Below are 20935 nucleotides of genomic sequence, written 5' to 3'. Positions count from 1 at the left end.
CGCCCGGAGCTCAGATCGGCCATGATACACTGTACTCTATCGTATGTGGAGCGTGGACCGCAGTCCCAGACAGGGTAGCGTAATCCCGTGGGTTTGGGGAGGGGGGGGTCCAGAGTCGCCGTCAGCCTGGCCCCGCCCCTCCCGCCAGCCCCGCGTCCCTATTGGCTGCGGCCGCCTCCCCTCCTCTTCTTATTAGCTGCTGCGGGGAGCGGGAAGCTCGCGGCGGCCGTTAAACCGTCGATGGCGAGCCGGCTGGGCGAGGGGAGGGGAGGGGGGGGGGGGCGGGGCGGGGCGGGGGTATGGCTGCCGTGATGGCGGCTGTCCAGTCAGCGGGGCGTGGGGGGAGTCCTGCCCGTGTGGGGCGCCGTGTGCGCGGCACCTCCGGGAGCAACTGCCGCAGTGGGGTCGCCACGCGAAACCCCCGGTGGCTTGGGCCCTTAGGAGCACGTTCTGCACGTTTCCCTTCGTATTTAGCCGACATTCCCTGCTTGTCAGCTCCTGGGCACTGAGGTGGTTGGGGAGTCATTCACGGCAGGAATGCGGGTTATAAACGACCACAGAAAGGGAAAACCTAGCTTCACGCAAACACTTGCTATGAAGAAAGTGCCTAAACGTTCCCTAGTGCACTATACCCAGTGTGGGTTGGGTGAACTTCCGAGTCCTAAGAGGTTGGGTATAGCTCAGCTCATTTGCTTTGCAGATGTTAAACAAGTTGCCAATCCAACTCAGATAATGTGCAGGAAAAGTATTAAGGTCATCAGCTTAAGGTTATTTCATAATATGCTCTGATGTTTGCTAATGTGTGGTGTGTAATGCAAACATATATATTTTTTTTTCTGTGTGTTTTGGTGAAATCTTGCAAAATGCGCTACTAACCAGTGTCTTAATATCACTGGCATCCATGTGTAAGGGAAGAAAGGCCCCCGTGTTCCCACCTCCCAGGGAGCTGGTGCAAGCAGAACCTAAAAATCAGCCAAATCAAAGCCTAGTGGGAAGTGTTGGGTCTAGGAACCTCATTTCCCTAGTCCTTCAGTTTCCATCCACATTAGTAACGACAAAATAATAATTACAAAATCTTACTAATAAAACCTGGGGCTTAGTGAAAGAGGTAGGAAATATTTTCTCTGCAATTTGTGAGTAGTTCCAACTATAATAATGACACAAGATGGCACTGTTGTCTTTTAGTATTTTGGTTAATGAGTTATCTGAAGTATCAAATACTCATTTCTTGCACTGTTCCTATGGTTTCGTGGGCTAAATGACTCAGTGCTTTGAATAAACTTCACACATATCAGCGTAATAGGACTCTTATGCATTATATATAATTTTTTTTTCATAGTTTTGACTGTGAATTGGAGAAAAGAAGTAGACAAATGCTGCTTTTCCCCTTCTGTTAAGGGCAAATTACTCTGGTTGTGTTCTAAAGGACATACAAATCTCCATGTAAATGTTTCCTGTTGAGTTCAGACAGCCTCTTGGAGGTAACCACCATTTTGTAAAACATTGAGTGATGTCCATTTTTCTTAGTGGTTAATTCCAGTTGTCTTAACCTTAGTGAGCCAGAAGGATAAAAGCTCCAGGCAGAGGAGGAGACCTTTTAAATAGAGAGGTTTGACTAACATCCCACCTAGTTTCAGAGTGATCTGTAACATTTCAGCAAGATTTTTTTGCTTCATAAGTAAGAGGCATGACAAATGTCTACCACCTTTCAGCAGTAGAGAGGTAGAAGGAAGAAGATAAAAGCTTTGTCTCATGTCATCCCTAAATATTCCAGTACTGGCTATTTAAAGTATTGGAGGAGACTGAATAGTGTAGCATTTGGCATTTTCAAGCTTATTAAGCTTGAGACTAACTTTATCGCTCTGTTGAAGTGTTTTACAACTAATAACTAAATCTTGGAACATCTCTCAGCAATCAAATTTGTCTCTGCAAAACAGATGGTGAAATGGAGTCACAAGCAAAAGGATTTCCACAGGCTCTTGGTGAAAAACTGGAGAGCTGAGATTAGCCTTGAAACATGCTCACTCCCAGCCCTGTTTGATCGTTTGCAAATTATAGGAACTCCTTTTTATTACTGTTACTGATTGCATAGATTAAGAACTGTATTAAAATATATATATATATGAAAGAGGGGATGGGATGTACGTACAAAAGAATTTTCGTGATAATCCGGTGTTAACCTATGTGTTCAATAAATGTGTTGGTCTATTTAATGCAGCTCGTCTTTGATGAGCAATGGGTAAAGAAAAATCTATACATGATGTAAAGTGCAAAAATAAAAGCACAAGAGTAAACGTTGTTGCTTGTAGCAAAACATAGTAGTTTAAGCACCAGTAACCTAGAAATCACAGTGGGTCAAAACACAGTTCCTGCCAAGAGGAGCCTGCACCTCAAAGGAAATGACATTTTATGGAGTCAACCAACAACAGCCATTCGTATTATTAACATATGAAATCAAGGCTAACCACAGAATAAAGTGTGGGCTTTCCCATGGGATTTTGGCTAACCTCATATAGAATTTCATTTTACTTTTGATTGCACAGTTGAGTGTTGTTAATTTTAGAGGTTTATTCTCATTAAAATCTTTGTGTATCCTTCTGCTAGCGGTGATAGTATTTCAGACAAGGTAGGATTTATTGGGAAAACTCAAGCTTTGGCAAATACATGCCAAACCCTTCAAAGTACTCTTGATCTGTGTTATCTTTATTTTAATTAGATTGCAGGATTTTAGTTGCTTTCTTGCCATACTTGTATGCACCTATCAAAATGAGTCTTGATTCTCATCTGGGGCCTCGGAATCACCATGATGCAAGTAATTCCAACAGATAAAAAAATAATAATAGAAGTTATGATCACTTGTTGGCTCTGGGAACTGAGCTTTTTTTCTACCCAGAAAATGGATCTTCTTCTGTGCTGGCCAGCCCTGGGACTATTAGGTCATTGTAGAAAGCTCATTCTGTCCCAGACACAAAACACTCCAGTATTCATTTATGATTTGGAGCCTGTCTTTCTGAATCTCTGGGCCATCACTCCACACATAATCGAGGAATTTTCACTTTCCCAGGATAAAGCCAGGTTAGTAATAAAAGGCATCTTCTCCTGTTGCAACTTTGACTGTGAGTAGTCAGCCTCTAAATAAAGAGTGATAGGTTCTGAGTTTGTAATCCTCTCCTTGTTCTGGAAGTAGTAATTAACCATATTATATGGCAGCTTTTGTACCTGGAAGTGACTTAGTGGCAGATTCAGAATTCAGATTAAATCCTAATTTCTAGGTTTTGCTGCAAGTACTAGGAATATTCTCTCTTCGTCTTAATGGGAAATACTTTTTTTTTTTTTTTTTTTTGTAATTACTTTTAACTTTGAAACAGGGCAGTCTTCTGTAGGAAACTGCTACACAGATCTTCAAAGCCAACATCTGCTCTCCTGAAGCCCAGGGTTGTAATTCTGCTTATTGTCTTGCTTACATCTCTCAGGATTTAAAACTCCACTCTCTGTCATAGTCACTGCAGCAAAGACTGCTTTTGGCCTTCACATCCCCAGCCAATTCTTTCTTGTGAGAAAACAGATTCAGTAGAGAATTTGTTCTAAGTGGCTTTTTGAGCAACTACATCAAGAAATTATCAAGACAGTCAAGAAACATGGAATTGGTTTTTCATAGGTGTATTTCCCTTCCAGCAGGTATTGCTGTTTAAAATACCCTGTATCTACCAGAGCTTGTGATCAGGTGGCCTCTTTCTGCGATCTATTTCATTGTCAAGTATGTTCTGAGACATTATGGATAATACTGCTAGGAAAGGAGAACGACTCCAGAGAAGGGCCGTGAGGATGATCAAAGGGCTGGAGCACCTCTCCTATGAAGACAGGCTGAGGGAGTTGGGGTTGTTAATAATATGTTAAAGCTGACTGGCAGAAGATGAATGCACATGAATGAGATCCTATGGTTCTGAGTTCTACTTTGTAGGCATTGTAGACATTGTAGGCTTTGGCTGGAATTGTTTTAGGTAACTGCAAAGATGACAGGGAATTTTAAGAGTATGGGAATCTAAATGGAAACCAGTAACAGGCACATTAGAATCACCTCAGAATGAAAGGTAAAACAGGGATTAGAAAGATGAATGTGTTTTGTGTGTGAGAATTGTGAAGTCAAAGGTTAATGAAAAAAAAGTGGGGTTGATATAGAAAATAAATGCAATGTAAAATTCAACTGGCATAAATAAATGAGTATAGATCAAAACGATAAATTCTTGCATTTGTGAAGAGGATGAGGACCACGACTTTGTCCCCTTATTTTGTCATTTTTTTCTTCTACTCTTTTGGAGAAATTGAAGTATTGTGTGGAAAGATAAGTGGGCATAAAAAGGCATTTGAGAAGAGTTCTAGACTACCTCTATGTGTAGATGTGGAGTCTTATCCAAATGGGAGTGCATGTGAGGGAAGAAACAGTAATGGAGCTTTATGTTTTGAATAATTTTTCTTGTTATTTTCATTTTCTATCAGAGATAATGTGTGAAAGGAATAAATGCCCTCTGTGCATGCTAATTATTTTTGAAGAAGCACAATATACTAGGGAAGTGCTTAATGTATTTTGTTGTTTTTTTCTTTGCTGTTTTTTGTCTTTTTTGTTTGTTTGTTTTTCTTTATTTCTTCATAATTAACCATTTAGTTATGGAATGCTCGGTGCTCCTTGCATCATTGAAAGTGCTGTTGTGGATATGACATCTTATGTGGCCGATATTCTGGAGTGTGCTTCCTCTTGCTTTTTAACACATCTTGATTTCTATGAGAATCTTGGTCACTTGAAAATATCTGTTCTTAGTTGCTTTCATAATCAGCTTTCCTTCTTGCATGCTTGTTTAAGGTAGACTGCATTCTATGAATGAATGCATAGTTCTTTGGTATGTTACCACAGCAGCATATGGTGAAGTCTCTGTATTTATGAGATTTAGTGATGGTTGTACTACTTTTGGAGAGGATACTTGTGGCTATTATGGAGGAAAATCTGGGAAATGTCCTGACACTAGGAAATTGGGACTTTTTTTTTTTTTAATTGATAGGTGAATGTGAAATATTAAAAAATAAATAAATAAATAAAGAGTGGCTAACTAGGTATCAAAACTAACCATTTGGTTAAACTAACAAGCTGATGGATATTACACAAAAGTGTATATTATATTAACTGATGCTGTTGTTAGTCTGAAGAGTGATAAGAGACTGCAAGTATTAAGAATGTTTCTTTCTCATGCCTAGAAGATATTTCTATTTTATTAATTTAGGAAAGTGTTATCTGAACAATAGAAAAGGTCAACCTGACACTGTGACTGCCCCTTTTTTCATGTTCTGTGGGCAAATAGGTATGACCTCGTTTTCTGTGAATGTCAGTCTTGAAACCTCAGAAACATTGTTTTAAAAAATTCTGCTTTCTACAAAAGACTGGTTTGGGGATAGTTTTTCTTTTTGGTATTAACCATACCAAGTTATATACATATTTGAGGTCCATTTCATGTTCACTTTTACTGGCTTTTGTCTTGCAAGCAGCAATATTTTGGTGGGTTTTTAATGTAACTTTATGGGAACAAGAGCTTTTCAATTATTTGCTTTGGTTGTGCTCAGTTCAAGCACTGGTTACTGTGGTTTGTTTTTCTTGGATGTTTCCTCTGGACTGTGCTTTCCTAAGAGCATGTGTCCTGATGAAGGGTAGTTTAGTTTTTATTTCACTGAAAGAAGTTGGAGAACATGTATGGGTAGATAGGATGTTAAATACAAACACAAATACGCAAGAGCCTGTTTAGTCCACTTGAAAAGGAGAGAAGAAGAAGGGAAGACACTGAAATGCCTTACAGCATGTTGGATTCACATAAATAATCTGACTGTGAGTAGTGCTCTCACATTCTGTTCGATGTTGCGTGAAGCAAGTGTTGCTGCTCTTCTCAGGAGAGAAGGCTAGACCAAAAAAGTGGTGGGTTCCTTTCATTGAGAAGGAAATAAGACCCATCTGTGGTTAGCTCCATATTCCAAAAACTCTTGTATTTTGAAGTGGGCACATTTTTTAAATTTTCATCTGTGTTCTCACCAGTTGAGAAATTATTTATAACAATGAATTTTCCTTTCAAACACTCTTTTTATGCTTTCATCCTAGCTTTCAAACTGATTCCCAGACAGCTACTGTTTAGCCAAAAAACAGCTGTAATGAGATTGAATGGATATTATTATTATGTGGGATGCTTAGGAACAATGTTTCTTTGCATCCCATAGTAAACAGGCAAAGGAATTTCAATCCATGTAATTAACAGCTTGCCTGGTATACTTGGTATTTTCCATGGATTAATATTTAGTAGATGGACTGCATTATGAGCAATCCTTGTGGAGCTCGGCTCTGATTCAAGAGCAGCTATTTTTGACCATCTCTATGTACTTTTATCAGTGTAACAATAGAATACAGTGTAAGGATTTCCTTGGATTTTAGGCATACTGAAACCAGAGGCTTAAAATATTGTGTATTATGTGTCTTAACAATTCATTGATTGATACAGAAAAGTGCTTTCCTACACACTTCAGAGGCATGTTGAACAATACATTGCACTCTCCAGTGATGGGGCTGTTGTTGACTACGCTGCCTAGTGATGTTGGTCTTATTGATCAAGAGTGAGAGACATAAAGCTGAGGTGTCTCAGTAGTACGCTTAGCCTTAGAAATACTGTAGGGTTTTTTTTGTTTGTTTGTTTGTTTTTAATTTGGCTTTTCTAAGCTGTGTGAGTTATGCACTGATCAATAACTCTACTGATGGATGGGCATTTCAGGCTGAAACTTGATTTTTAATTATGACTTTTCTGCCTCTCAGCCAGTAAACATCAGGTCTTCTAATTTTTTTATCTTTCATTTTCATTTGATGACTTAAAACTATTGGAAATAAAAACCTTAAACTATTGGAATAAAACTCATTTTAGATCTAATTGAATTCAGTTCCTTTAAATCTTTAAGTAGTATGCATTATTAAATGTGTAGATGGTTGTGCATTTATATTAGGTCCAATATTCAAGATTATTTTGGAATATAAATGGAGAAAGTGTTCATTAATCCAAAAGTAGAGTCCTTGTGGCCATTTAAAAAAAATACTTTTTCTAAAAAGTTTGTTTTAAAAAGGGAGTTGGATTCATTGTGTTATCCAGTTTGTTTTCTTTTTAAATTGACCTATGTCTGAGTGCATCATTCATAAGTCAACTAATTTACTTTTGTTCTTAATCAATAGACATTTGATGAACTGATATACCTTTGGAAGTGAAAAGGGAAAGAAGCATATACTCTCCTACATCAGCCTTATAAACTCAGTTTGGAGCATTAATACAGCTGTGTAACAAGACTGAGTATAGGCTTTTATTTGGGAAATGCTGACAGGGGCTTCATTGTTGTGGTAGGAATGGCGCTGTTGTAATTATGCTCTGTTCTCATCACTGCTTGTATAAAAATATGAAAGCAATAAAAGCTCATGCCAGGAGTGATGCATACAAGCTGGTAAATGCTAAAATAATACCTTTATTAACCCTCCAATGTCAGGATGACTCCATAAGTTGAAGTAGGTATAGATGTTATAAACCCCAGTTATTACTTTAATTATAAAGAAAATACTGAGAGATAGGGACATGCATGGAAATTTTAGAGGGAATCAATTCAAAACAGATGACAAAAAGCATTATTTTTACAGAAAGAAAAAAAAATGTTGAGCTGCTCAGTGCACAAGGCCGATGCTGTTAATGCACCTAAGGTTAGAAACTATCTGAAATAACTGGCAGGGTGGGAGTTGTTGCTATCTACTTGCTGTGCTTTAACCCTGGCAGGCCACTCAGCACAATGCAGCCACTTGCTCACCCCCCATAGTGGGATGGGGGAATCAGGAACGTGAAAGTGTGAGAACTCACGGCTTGAGATACAGACAGTTTACTAGGTAAAGCAAAAGTCACCTGCACAAGCAAAGCAAAACAAGGAATTCATTTGCTACTTCCCATTGGCAGGCAGGTGTTAGGCCACTTCCAGCAAAGCAGGGCTCATCATGCGTAATGGTTTCTTGGGAAGACAAACACTTGGTTTTTTCTTATGGTTTCAGCTTTGTTCAGGTGTTAATGTTCTGACTGTGGTGCATTTAAAACAAGCCACAAATTCCATGGAGGAGCTGCCACCCATGGGGGACCTGTATTGGAATATATCATCATATTTTTTCCCCTTCTTCCTTGGAGGAGGGGAAGGAAAAGAGCAACATGGTGGAGTTTAGCTGCCCAGCAGGGTAAAACCACCACAACAGAGTATCAATGACTGCACTAGCAAACTAATATTATGTCTTTGAAAAAGTTTTGGAGGGCAGTCATCCAATAAAACTTCTCCACAATGCTCTTAGTAATCTTGAAAATTTCTCATCTTGGCAGCTTCCTGAGATAGATGCATCTTTTTGTGGTTTTTCATATATTCCATCTGATTTATATTCCATTAATATAAGCATCTTCTTTGGACACCACCTTGGACTTTTCAGAAACCACGCTATCGTGTTGTGAGTAGTTCTACAATTTTGTCCTTTACTCAGTAGATAACTACCTGGAAAGAGAAATAGCTGTCTTTCGAAGCTGACAGATTTCTTTGCACCTCTGCTCTTGTATTGGAAAAGGCAATGAATAATTGATGAATCCTCGTTCACCGTGCTACACATAAGTGTTTTGCTGTGGAAGGGCACAGGACATGGGAGAAACCAGTCCCTTTTTTTTTTTTTTTTTTTTTTTTTTTTTTGAGGTTGTATATTATGTCCTGATAAAACAAAGGGAAAGGGATGTGATATGGAATGAATACATTATGCAGTCATTGTATAACTTAATGGAGAATATAATTCTGAGGCTGTGGAATTGTAAATTCATGCAGAGCACGTACGCAAATTAATTATTTTAGAGAATATACTGGGGAGGCTGAGTGGAGAAGTAACAGTTAAAAAAGGATTCAGATCATCTAATCTTCTCCTGGGATTTGGGTGTAGTGGAAGAGAGATTCTTTTCTCTTCCACAATATGATTTTTCTTGCAAAGATTAATGTCTGCTTTCCTTTAAGCACAGATTTATAAACAAAGTTGTAAAGACCATCAAGCTGTCTGTGCAGGTTTTTCTTCATGTTGTATTTTATGTTCCAATAAATAAGCCAGTTCAGCTAACTGCAATCTCTGGAATGATCTCCATCAGAGGTATTTGAATGATTGTTTTGTTTTGAATGATTGTTTTGAATGATTGTTTCCTATGTGTTATTGTTTATGGGTTTCTAGACCCTGAAACTTGCACGAAGCAATCATAGGTTAATTGTGCATGCACCCAAGTGAAAATGTATGCAAAAACGGTGATGTAAACTTTCTATCTCATTGTAGCATACCAGATGTGTTGTAGTTGTACTAAACAACTTTTCCACACTGATGTTAACCTTAAATGGTTACAGGTATCTCCATCCATAGCTCCTTTGTGCATGTCTTGTGTAAGACATACTGTTCAAATGTCTTCATTTCTCTTTCCTATCTCAGATGCTCATAATTGCTTTTTTTCAGATTTTTTTTTTAAGAATTGATGACTTCCAGAAATGTTATATAAATGGAGGAGAACAGTGCAATTATCTTTTAAGCTCAGGGGCAGACTACTTTGCAAGGTTTCTTTTGAACTAGCAACTTCTTAATCAGTTGTTTCTTGCATACTTTGAGCTTTCTGCTAGGTGATTTTTCTTGAACAGCCAGGACAGCAATGAAACTGGTGAGTTTTGGTAATGTGGTTGATAAGTGTGGTGATTTTTATCTTAAAACTAATGTTTCTCAAAAAATTGAATACACAGTTGAAAATTATAGCATAAGTTGGTAGTTATTTGATTTTTTTCCTCTTCCTTTTTTACCTTCTCAGAGACGAATAGAGCTTTAAGAGCATAGGGCAGAGAGAATATCAGTGAACTTCCCTAAGCTGTCTCCACACAAGGAACAGTGAGACCTAGAGCTATGGCTATTATGTTAGGGAATTCAGAGACTGAGGTTTAGGTCCTTGTATTTGCATCACCTGGATATATAGTGCATTATTTTTGATAAAGAAATATACTGGGGTTCGGATGTTTTCTTCTTGAAAGCATGTATACTCCTTGGTTTCAAAACAGAGCCCAGGCCTTGAGAGCACATGTTGGGTATTCAGATGTCAGTTAAGTGATCTGGCCTAAAAATCAAAACCTTTCTGGAATTCTTGCCTAGCAGAGAAAGTAATTCGTTAGTTCTCTTCACTGCAGTTGATGTGGTTGACAGCATGTCTGTGTGGCTATATGTATATGCATATTCTTTGTTTTGTTTTGGATTTTTTTTTCTTTTTTGGCAGCTTCTTGGTAGTCTTGCCCTTGGTCAATTCTGTTGAATAGTTATTGGAAACTCACACTATTTTGTTGAGTTTGCAGTGAACACAAAATGCTGTGGGATAAAATATAAAATTACCAGATAAAACACCAATATCAGATAAAACTGCAGTAATGCCATACAACCAGCATAAAGAGAGATGATCTGTTACAGTTAATGGAAACTTAATAGAAGTCTTTCAGATTTAATTTAAGTGTTGTGGTTTAACCCAGCAGGCAGCTCAGCACCACATAGCTCACACCTCCTACCCTCCAGTGGGATTGGGGGGAGAATCAGGAAAAAAAAGTAAAAGTTTGTGGGTTGGGATAAAAACAGTTTAATAAGGCAGAAAAAGATGAGAAATAGTAATAATGATACTAGTAATAGTATGTATGAAACAAGTGATGCACAGTGCAATTGCTCAACACATGCTGACTGATGCCCAGCCTGTCCCTGAGCAGTGTTCCCCCTGACTGCAGCCAGCCACCCCATAGCATTGTCCAGTGTGACACCACATGGTGTAGGATATTCCTCTGGACAGTCTGGGCCAGCTGTCCTGGCTGTGTCCCCTCCCAGCTCCTGGTGCACCCCCAGCCTCCTCGCTGGCAGGGCAGCGTAAGGAGCTGAAAAGTCCTTGCCTCTGTGCCAGCACTGCTTGGCAGCAAGTAAAATGTCAGCGTATTATCAACATTTATGCTAAATCCAAAACACAGCACCGAACCAGCTGCTATGCAGAAAATTAACTCTATCCTAGCCCAAACCAGGACAGTAAAATCAAGAATCTCATTTAGGTATAGGACTTTAAAATGTATGCTGCACCATAAACAAACAGTGCTGTTCCTTTTTATTTTTATTTTTTATTTTTATTTTTATTTTTTATTTTTTATTTTTATTTTTATTTTTAATTTATTTTTCTGGTTCAGATACAGCAGGAACTTATTGTTCTTATGTAGCAGTTTTCTTTTCTGGGCTTTGACAGTTTTCTCTTCTCCTGTGTTTCAATACTCCTGCTGGTAAAACAGTGAGAAGGGTTAAAGTTTTAAATAAGTGGATAATGTTCCTTAAATTGGTAGAGACTTATATATTTTACCCTGTTTTAATGCTTCATCATATCCAGTTGCTATTCATATGACTGGCAGGAGTTCAGACCCTTGAGGAAGAGGCCTCTGGTTCTCATTCAATATGCGTAATGTTCACACTATCACTTTTTCGCAAGTTCTTTGTGGTGTCATTTTGTAGGAGTGGCTAGTAGCGTTAGCTAGATTTGAGCTAGCTTGGGTTATTTCTGTTTAGGATATACTATAATATGACGTAGACAAATTTTCGTGCATGACAGTACTGCTGAGCTTCTGCTTTGGCCTTGGAGTTCAGAATTATAAACCTCAAAATCCCTGTTTGGGTGACCAGTACTTTTGGAGGCTTCTACATGATGGCACACCACCAGCAGTTTCTGCTGGAGTTGGTTGTGTCTCAAGATCTGGTTTTGGTCACGGTTAGAAACACCTCATTCTTTACAAGCCCAGGCAGCAAGGAGAGCCTGCTCACACTGAAGCGATGTCCAAACGCACAGTTTAAACATTTCTGCAGTCACCCCTGCTGACAAACTGGTTGGCATTCCTGGAACAAGCTTAATGGGGGCAGGTGAGAAATCACCTTCTTTATCAGAGCGGAGAGACTGTTCTGTAAAGTTATGGAAACAGAGAATATATATTCTCTCTCTGCTGTAGCAATTTGGTGTCAAACACGTAAGCCGTCATGATAGGGACTAGAATTTTATTCTAGATGTGAAATCTTTTGCTTTTGCTTGTTCATGTTTTCCTTCTCTCCTGCTTTAAAAAGTATGAATACAGCATTGCAAAGCTTTGGCCTCTCAGAGTAGATTTCATAAATCTAACCCTTTTCTTGGATTTAAAATGTCTGGTTTGCAGCATTAGTTAGTTTAGGTGCTTAGCCTTCATGTATAATTTATGGAAAGAATTAAGAAACACACCTGGGGCAGTGAGATTTTTTGCTGTATTTGGTTTTGCAGTACATTGCCAGTCCCAAGTTCTTCTGTGGGCTTAGCACAAGGGCAAATTCTTCAGACGTCAGTCTGCAGGCCACGTTCATTGCACCAAAGTTAAACTGTTGATTCTAGGTCAGTCTAATAAAACCCTGTAGAAAAGAAAAAAAAAAGTGTATATATATATATATATATATATATATATATATATATAATAAAAATGCTAATTTAAAAACCTGGGCAATGAAAAACTGCTACAGGTTTGTCCTTTCAGAGAAGAAGCACAAAATACTGGGTGTTTGAATTGCTGAGGCATTGCTGTTGGCTACATTAAGAGGTGTGGCTATGAAGAAAGAGCATGGAGCACTCTGAAGTAACCACTGGATGCTTAAACTCAGCAATACCCCCAGCAGTGCCAGCCTGGTCACTGAACTACAGCCATGTTTGAGGAGAGAGGAGAAGCCCTAAAAAAGGCTGTGTACAATTCTTATACACTTTGACCCATACAAAGAGGTCAAACACTGTGGAGCATTTGGAGATGGAAGAGGCAGCAGCATGCATTCTTTGATGGGTCTGGTAGCATTGTGTAGAGAGTTAGCAGTGCTGAGCTTTAGTGCTGACAGGCAAGGAAAGTCCAGGCGAGGAAAGTCTATGCCTAGACCTAGAGCTGAGGAGCTGATTCCTTGCAGTAAGGCTGGAAAGAACCAAAAGACTTTCCTCAAAAATTAGTATTAGCTAAAGTTATTTATATGTATATATACACATTTGTAAATGATTGTAATGAGGAAGTATCATAATAAGAGGTGTATTTCATGGTGGCAAATGGAAAAATTGTCAAATTACTGTAAGCACAGGGGTGAAAGGTACTAGTAGCTTTGAAACATATTAGCTCACCTGTTTTCTTCTTTAACAGGGGAAGGGAATAAAATGAGAGCCTGTGGAAAAAGTCTGTGTTGAAACATGACACTAGTAACTTGCTTGAGAAGCTAAACCCTAGTGCTTCAGTCTCTGCTGCCTAGGCCTGGCCTAGGTGTTACCTGTACTCTCTACAATCTTGGCATCAAATTGCCGAGAGATTTATACTGCACCTTCTCTTAAATAGCAAGATGATTTCTATGTTACTGTTAACAAAATGTTGGTGGTATTTTTCTTCTTTTTGTAGCTTTTTCAAGCACTAGTCTTTCTTTGCATGTGTAATCAGCTTTCTCATTTAATATTTAGAAATGAAAGGGCTAACGTGTAGAGGACTTTGGAGAAATAGGTATAGAAGTATCTAGTATGACAGGCTGTTTGGGGAGGAAATGGTTCTTTTTTTTTTTTCCCCCCCCCCCCCCCCCCCATGGATTTGATGCTGAGGGGAGGAAAGGGACAACTTTTCTCTGGCTACTGTGCATAGCTTGTCTTGTGCATTTTAAAGTGGTAGAAGGTAATACTGCCTTTCTAGTAAACATGTAAGGCTTTTTCATACTTTGTTAACTGATTAGTTAACATGGATGTATCTGATGGAAAGTTCTTGTTTAGAAAAAAAGGATGTAATGCCTGTGCTTGGCTCTTTAAATGTGCTGTGCTCATAGCACATGCAAGTAATGTCTGTTTAACAGCAAAATCGTCCAAAACTTGTAGCCTCGGAGGAGTCATTAGTAAGAGTGTTTCTATTTTCTCTCCTTGTTTCAGAGTTGGCAGCAGAGGGTAATGTTCTACTGGGTTCTGTCTGATGGCTTTTCTTGCAGTAAGTGTTTCCTGGAAAGCTCCCATTTGGACGAATAGTAGCCTTCTTGGAAACTAGCTGTTAGAGTTGTTAAGTCAGGTCAGTGCTGTACTGGATATTTATCGGACTTCTGAAGGGCTTTTTATTTCTGTAGACTTTAGTTATTTTACCCCAAAGCAGCTCTGAATCAATAAAACTTGCATGACAACAGCTGATGTCAAATGAATCTGAATAAACACACAGCCTTCAAGGAACACCAAATAACTCAATAATTATGAGAATAATTAAAATGCCATAATTCCTGCTAATTTTCTTTCTGGAGTGAAATTCAAGTGTATGATTCCTTAAAAAACATACATTTATTTTATTACTTTATGACTATTTGGAGTGTCAGAAAAGGACAATAAGGTGGCAGGAAAAGTTTGTTAGCCTGGATCTTTGAAACCCTGGGAAGAGCAATTCTATGTTGAAAAAAAATCCCATATACTAGGGAGACTTGTTGCTACTGCATCCTAAAATTAGAACCTTAAGCTGGCAACTCGTCTTTTAATGCCATTACCTTGTGAAATGCCCCTTCTCCAGAAGAGCAGCAATGACATACGTAGGGCTAATTTTGCTGGTATAGAATGTTTAAGTATTATTATTCTATTTGTCTGTAACTTCAGAAACTGAGGAGCCTAAACATCTAAAACAGAACATTGCACATCTTGATTCAATGTTTAATCCAATGTTTCTGATTTCCCTTTCTCTGGCTATTACTGCTATGGCAAAATCATACATTCAGTGTTGGCTATTACTTAAAAATGATCACCAGTTTAATCCAGAATGAAATAAAAAGATAGAAGTGTAGATTTCTTAGAGAGGTCTTTGTGGAAACCTTGAATACTTGAATAAAAAAAAAACATTTTTGCATTTTTTCAGCTTGACTGTGTACCTAATTAAGGGCATTCAAAGAAAGGACTGCCAACAAGCAAAAGTACCTCCACTGATGATCTTAACATATTCTTCGGTATTCAGGTAGGAGGGTGGTTTTTACACTCTTAAATGTACTGGAAGTTTTTTAGAGCTCTATTGTCAAACTTAAATTGTGATGGTCCTACAACCCTCATTACATGGGTATGTGTAATCTTTTTCAAGACTGGCCTCACAGAACATAACGCATGGTAACTGTTTTTGAGGTAATTGATGCAGAGTTCTAATTGCCTAAGGACAATTTAATTGCTGTTTAGGTTCTGTGCTGATAAACTTATTCAGCAAATGCTGTATAACCTTACTTGTAAGTGAAGAAGCCCTTGCTCCATACCACCTCCTTTTTCTGTCTCTGAAATCCTTCAAGTTTACAATTGCATGCTTATTTACTGTAAAGAATACAGACATTTCAGAAAAAAAAAAAACTACCCGAAAATAAGCTTTATTGCAAGAAAAGTGTTGTCATACTTATACAGACCTACAAACAAATCTTTTTTTCTTAAAAACATTTTAATAAAAATGTACAATGTTTCTTGTTTCAAAAATCCCCATAAGAACAAAAGTAAAGAAAAACCACTGAGTATAACTTGATACTAATCTTTGGTCAGCACTGATAGGCGACTGAAACAATCCTGGAGTCAGCATGTGCTTTAGCTGTTTTCACATCTGAGATTCTGTTACATGACTAGTTACAGGCACCAGCTGTCAGAAGAAGCACCATTGAGACTTACACTTAACACATAATGGTACAACATTAAAAAAAAAATTACTAAAGTAAACTAAATGTCAACTCATTGTACACACATCGTTCTTACAAAATAAGCTATGATAAAATGAGGCATACGGTGTATAACTACAGTATTAATGAAACTTCTAAAAATGGATTTCAAATACACATTTTCCTTGTCTGCACTGCATAATTAGTTTGCACATATGGCAGTCCTGATACAGCTCTCAGTTTTTACTAAATGCACCATTAATTCAAGCCAGCACCAAACAGTATGAAACATCATGTGTCCTCTTCAGAGTGACATTTTCTTCAGCTGCCTACAGTAATGCAAGTATGTAGAGCACCCTTTCTGAGAATGAGGTGTGGTAGCATGTGTGGTTCCTTGAGGTTATTGAAAGGAAGTACAGTACAGTTTGGTTCTGCAATTCTAATGGTATTAAAAGCAGTCAAGGTATTTTGCTACAGTGGTTGTGCCTCTTACTTTATTTGATGTGGTTGATTCAGAATACAATCCTATTGACCTGCTGTGAAATATGATCTTTGCTGAGACTAGTATTGCAATTCTTGTCCTTCAAGACTTTATTTTTTTGAATACTCAAGTTTCACTAGAGCACTTTAGAATAGCCAGAAGATGTATCACAGTGCTCTTTCAGCTCTGATAAATTTAAAAATTGCTTATATACTATCTGGATGACTGGCACAAGTACAAAAGGAAACATCTTTCAAATCGTTTTTTTTTTTTTTTTTAAAAAAAAAGAAAGTACCTCTAAAATGTTATAGTTCAAATTTATAAATCTAAAGAAAAACAAGCATGTTTCCCTTTTTGTTTACATAATTTGTTATTCTCTCCATATATTACTGCATTAAAAATAAATAAACATCTATATTTTTTTTTAATTAGGAACTATAGCAAAATACCCAAAGTGTTACAGACTGCTAACAGGAAAAAAAAATAGCTCACATTTTTTGTGCCATTTAGTGCCATATGATGATCTCTTGAACTTTAGTTTTTTAATATATTTTTAAATTGAGGTTATATAAAAGATACAGTAACCATGATTCCCACAAGTTACCCCTTCTGCAAGGGTGGTTCTGCAGTCTCAGCAGGATGGAGAGAAAGAAGTCTTCCCTTCTCCCTTCCTCCCCCAAAAGTCAGTGACTGTTTCAAAGCCTTTGAAAAGCAGATATGTTCAGGTGGGTAAATAGGTGAACAGAAGTGACTAAAGAACTGGACTCAGCCTGGAAGATGGCTAGTAGAGTTCTAGCCACAGCCTCATTCTGAGAGCTTCCCCAAGCTCTCCTAGGAGGTAGTTGTCCTCATTGCTGTCTTCCAGTTTCTTTAGCTCCTTTTTCTTATATAGAGGAATGCTAGTGATTTCCAGTGTGTACGTTCCAGGCACTGACTTTTTCTTAGCTGTGTGCAAATAACTGAGTCCATCCCTCTGATGGATTTGAAAGATGCCATCATCATTGCCATGTGAGATGATGTAGCGCACGTGGTTGGTAAGAGGCTCAATGGCTGGCATGAGTTCTAGGATGTGCTCCTTCTTGTCAAGCCTGGAAATGTTGACTCTCATCTTCAAAGGACTATCCATGTCTAGACTTTCCAAGCTAATCTGCTCAATCTGAAGTAAAGGAGGAAAGGATGTTTAGAGCAGGAGAGAAACAGATATTCACTTGCATTGACAGAAGAGTAAGTGATTAGTAACAGTTTCTGCATTTCTCAAACTCTAGCGGTTAAAGAAGCCATTGTAAGTCCTTTCCAGCTGGGAGAACTGCTTGATTCCATATAATACACCCTGTAAATCTTAAGGGCTTCTCTCACAGGCTTAACAGGATAATTAAAGTTACAGCATCAAGTCTATAGAGAGGGCTCAGATTTCAGTCTCTTTTCAGAATCTGTTTAACTTCATGCTTGCAAAAAGCCCATGTAAAGAAGAGACATATGTTTAGTATTGCAGTGAAGACTGTAAGTGAGGCACAATCTTGTTCTTATGATCAACGTGAGTGTGGAACATTACAGAACCAGAACAGGAGTCTTGACACAGTACTGTATAAGAACTCCCTAAACTTCTGATAAAACTGTTTCAATCAATCCTGGCTTCTAAAAAAGACAGGCTTGGCATTTGGTGGTGAAGTATGATGATAAAAATGGAAACTGAAGCAAGGAGAGTACTCCTGTATTGTTTGTATTCTACAAAAAGGGCTGGTATGTCATGTCCAATTACATTGTACTTTCACCACTGAGAAGAGTGCAGAAGAATGTCCTGGCATTGTTTTTCTGACAAATCAGTCGTGTTTTTTTTTTTTTATGTAAGCTTCAGTATAGTTCTGCTACACATGAGGTGTGAGCTGTGAACACACTTGGGGGTAGGAGGTCGAGAATGAGTGCATTCCTACAAAAGCCATCTAACAAAGACCAGCTTTAAAAGCACTTCGACCTAAAATACACAGAATGGTTCATAGGCCTTAGTCTTCTTCAGGAAACCAAAGTCAGTTATCTAGGCTACTTGTCAAGATTCCTTTTGCACTTTCAAATATTGGAAAGGATTTTTTCTCTCTCTGAGGGAATCCCAATCAAATGTGATTATGTATGTGTACTACTATGTAATGTAACTAAAAACACATGGTGAAAATAAGGAAAAATTGTGATGGGGGCAAGTACAGAAGAGTATTAAATACCACACCCTATAAACATCGTTAGTAGTGAGATTATTATTTTCCCCCCTGTAGTTTTATGGATGTGAAATCTTCCACTCTTGCTTCTCAGGCACCAAGAAAGCTTGCTGCTATAAAAAATGTAGTAACAAGATATAATAATTCTGAACAAGATATGAAATTAACTGTGCAATGGAAGAAGTGTTTTTCAAAAACATCCAGGTATTTCTGTGGTGGGTTGACCAGAGAATTCAGATTGGAACAGTAGGAGTGAGGTGGGATGGACAAAGCAGTATTTGCGTGAAGTGTGTGTCTGGGGGGAAATCAAACATTTAGTTTTTAAGCTCCAAAGCAGAAGTTACACAACTGCTGTCTTCTTTAGAAACTCTATTAATATCAGAACTGGCTTTGATGGCAACTGTCATGAGAAGTAGTGTGTACTCATGATCATCTTAAGTTCTTACCCTTTTAGAAAGGAAACTTTTTTCCTCATTCCTTCAATGTAACTTGTGTGTTCAGCATACTTCACCATTTTATTTGAGTTTGCATTTTGCCTGTTTGCATTACACAGCTCTTGCATTACTGAAGGAAAATTTCTCCCCCCACCTAGTCAGTTTCCCATTACTGCAGATTTCAAGACCAGAGCTAATGCTACAAGACAACATCCTACCATACAGACAATGCAGGTAACAGGTGTACAGGTATATTGTTGTTTAAATCAAAAAAAAAAAAAAAAAGTATCTAAAATAAATACTAGGCATGCCTTTCATGAACATCCCATATAAGCCTAAAAAGGCAGTAAGAAAAAAAAAAATCATAAGTGTAATCTCTAACACCCTCAACAATTTTGCAAATGTAGGACTTTAGCTAGGTTGTCATGTAGGTATCAGCTAGGTCATGGACTCTAGTCCCCCACAATTATGAGCAACCAGGAACAGAGGCTTCAAATTAATCCGCAAGAAGATCTATTTAGCTGACTGAGACCATACAACACTATCCAAACTCCTCCTTCCAGCAGAACAGATTGCAGAAATGACCATTGTCGTAGCTCTCTGTAATTACAGGAAACCTGATTTTGAGATATTTTGAGGAACTACACCACATCTCAGAGTATAGAAGACTCTATAGGCTTAAAAAAATTCTGCTGTTCATAACTGCTGATGTCTTCCTGTCACACCACTCCCACCAACAAGACACAAGTCTAAAAATCACTGTGGGGACAGGGAAAAGAAGATTTTGGCTATTGAATGTGGCCTGTAGTAAAACTCCCTCAGCTTACTGATAGCATTGAATATTTAATCTCTAAAAATACTTCGAAGTATATTATTGTGTTTATTTATCTTGGAACGTACCGTGTCATTAATACTTCTCTTTTTCCTGTTCTCTTTTTTTGAATAGCCATTGATTTTGCACTCGTAACATGCTTCAGGGGATAAAGCATTTTCTTCATCAGCATCTCCATCCAGTGGCAGGTACTGGCCTTTGTTAAATCCCATCCCTGAGACACAGTGACTGTTGAATAAAAGCAGCCATTTTAGTTCTTGCAGTTTTATGAACTGTCCAGTTAAATGGAAAGTGAGTGTATGTAATCTGTACCATAGTGCCAGTATCCCGTCCCCTTCTCTTTTCTCACCAGGATGACTGTGAATTAATTTTCTTCACACTAGTGAATGAAATACATTCACATACTGAATGAAATGCAACTGCTGGCTGAAGGTCTGTAGGTTTTTCTAATTTTCATTCACAAGTATCGTGAATAAACAGAACAAACCCAACCTACCCTGACTTTGGAAATAAAGATTTTAGAATTTATCATGTACCAGAATTACGTTAATTTGTGTTTAACATTTTGGGTTGACCAGTACGGCTTAAATCCCTTAATTAACTCAGTGAGGATTATACTTATCCTTATGCAGTAACAGTCCTCACTGAGCAGACCTGGAGTTTTTGTGCTGGTACCAGTGGAGAAAGCAGAACTAACTATGTAATGCTGTTTATATGTTAGAATTCAAATGAGTGTCATGCTGCAGGTACAGACATATGTCTTTTTTTTTTTTTCTTTTTTTTTTTTCCCTAATACTACAGGTATTTATGCACAGCTTGTGTACATTGTGCACAGGAAATGTAGAAAAAAACATGACTTACTAACCTCTCCTTCATTTGCACCTCTGCTCTTCAATCTAATTACTGCCTAGACTTTTTATCACCCTCTGAATGTGTCTCTGATGAATGACTATGTGAGATACTCACCCTTGTCCAACTCTGTAATAGCCTGGCGGACAGCCACAAAGATAACCACCTTCAGTGTTAGAACAACCATAATTGCAGGGGTTCTTGGTAGAAGAACACTCATTCACATCATGGCATGCACTGGAGAATTGGTCATAAGAAAATCCAGAAGGGCAGGCACACTTGTAACTTCCAAGTGTGTTGTAGCAAGAAGCAGAGCCACATGTGTTAGGATTGGAACATTCATTTTCATCTAGTAAGCAA

At 38.1% G+C, this 20935-nt stretch overlaps 1 protein-coding gene across 3 annotated transcripts in view; it reads right to left on the bottom strand.

Annotated features, from left to right (window-relative positions):
* Window positions 1–15480: 15480 nt before the first annotated feature.
* Window positions 15481–20935, bottom strand: part of FBN2 (fibrillin 2) — a 183141-nt gene continuing 177686 nt past the window's right edge. For all 3 annotated transcript variants that reach the window (XM_040541320.1, XM_040541319.1, XM_040541318.1), the window contains 3 exons: window positions 20693–20924; window positions 19795–19954; window positions 15481–17409 (listed from right to left, as the gene is read on the bottom strand). In XM_040541320.1, the coding sequence (XP_040397254.1) occupies window positions 17035–17409; window positions 19795–19954; window positions 20693–20924 (767 nt within the window). In that variant the 3' untranslated portion in view covers window positions 15481–17034. The remainder of the gene's footprint in view (window positions 17410–19794; window positions 19955–20692; window positions 20925–20935) is intronic.

The sequence above is a fragment of the Cygnus olor genome, chromosome Z (assembly GCF_009769625.2).
Source record: "Cygnus olor isolate bCygOlo1 chromosome Z, bCygOlo1.pri.v2, whole genome shotgun sequence".
NCBI lineage: Eukaryota > Metazoa > Chordata > Aves > Anseriformes > Anatidae > Cygnus > Cygnus olor.
The sequence above is the reverse complement of the archived record's forward strand: the minus strand, read 5'-3'. Positions and strand labels throughout refer to the sequence as shown.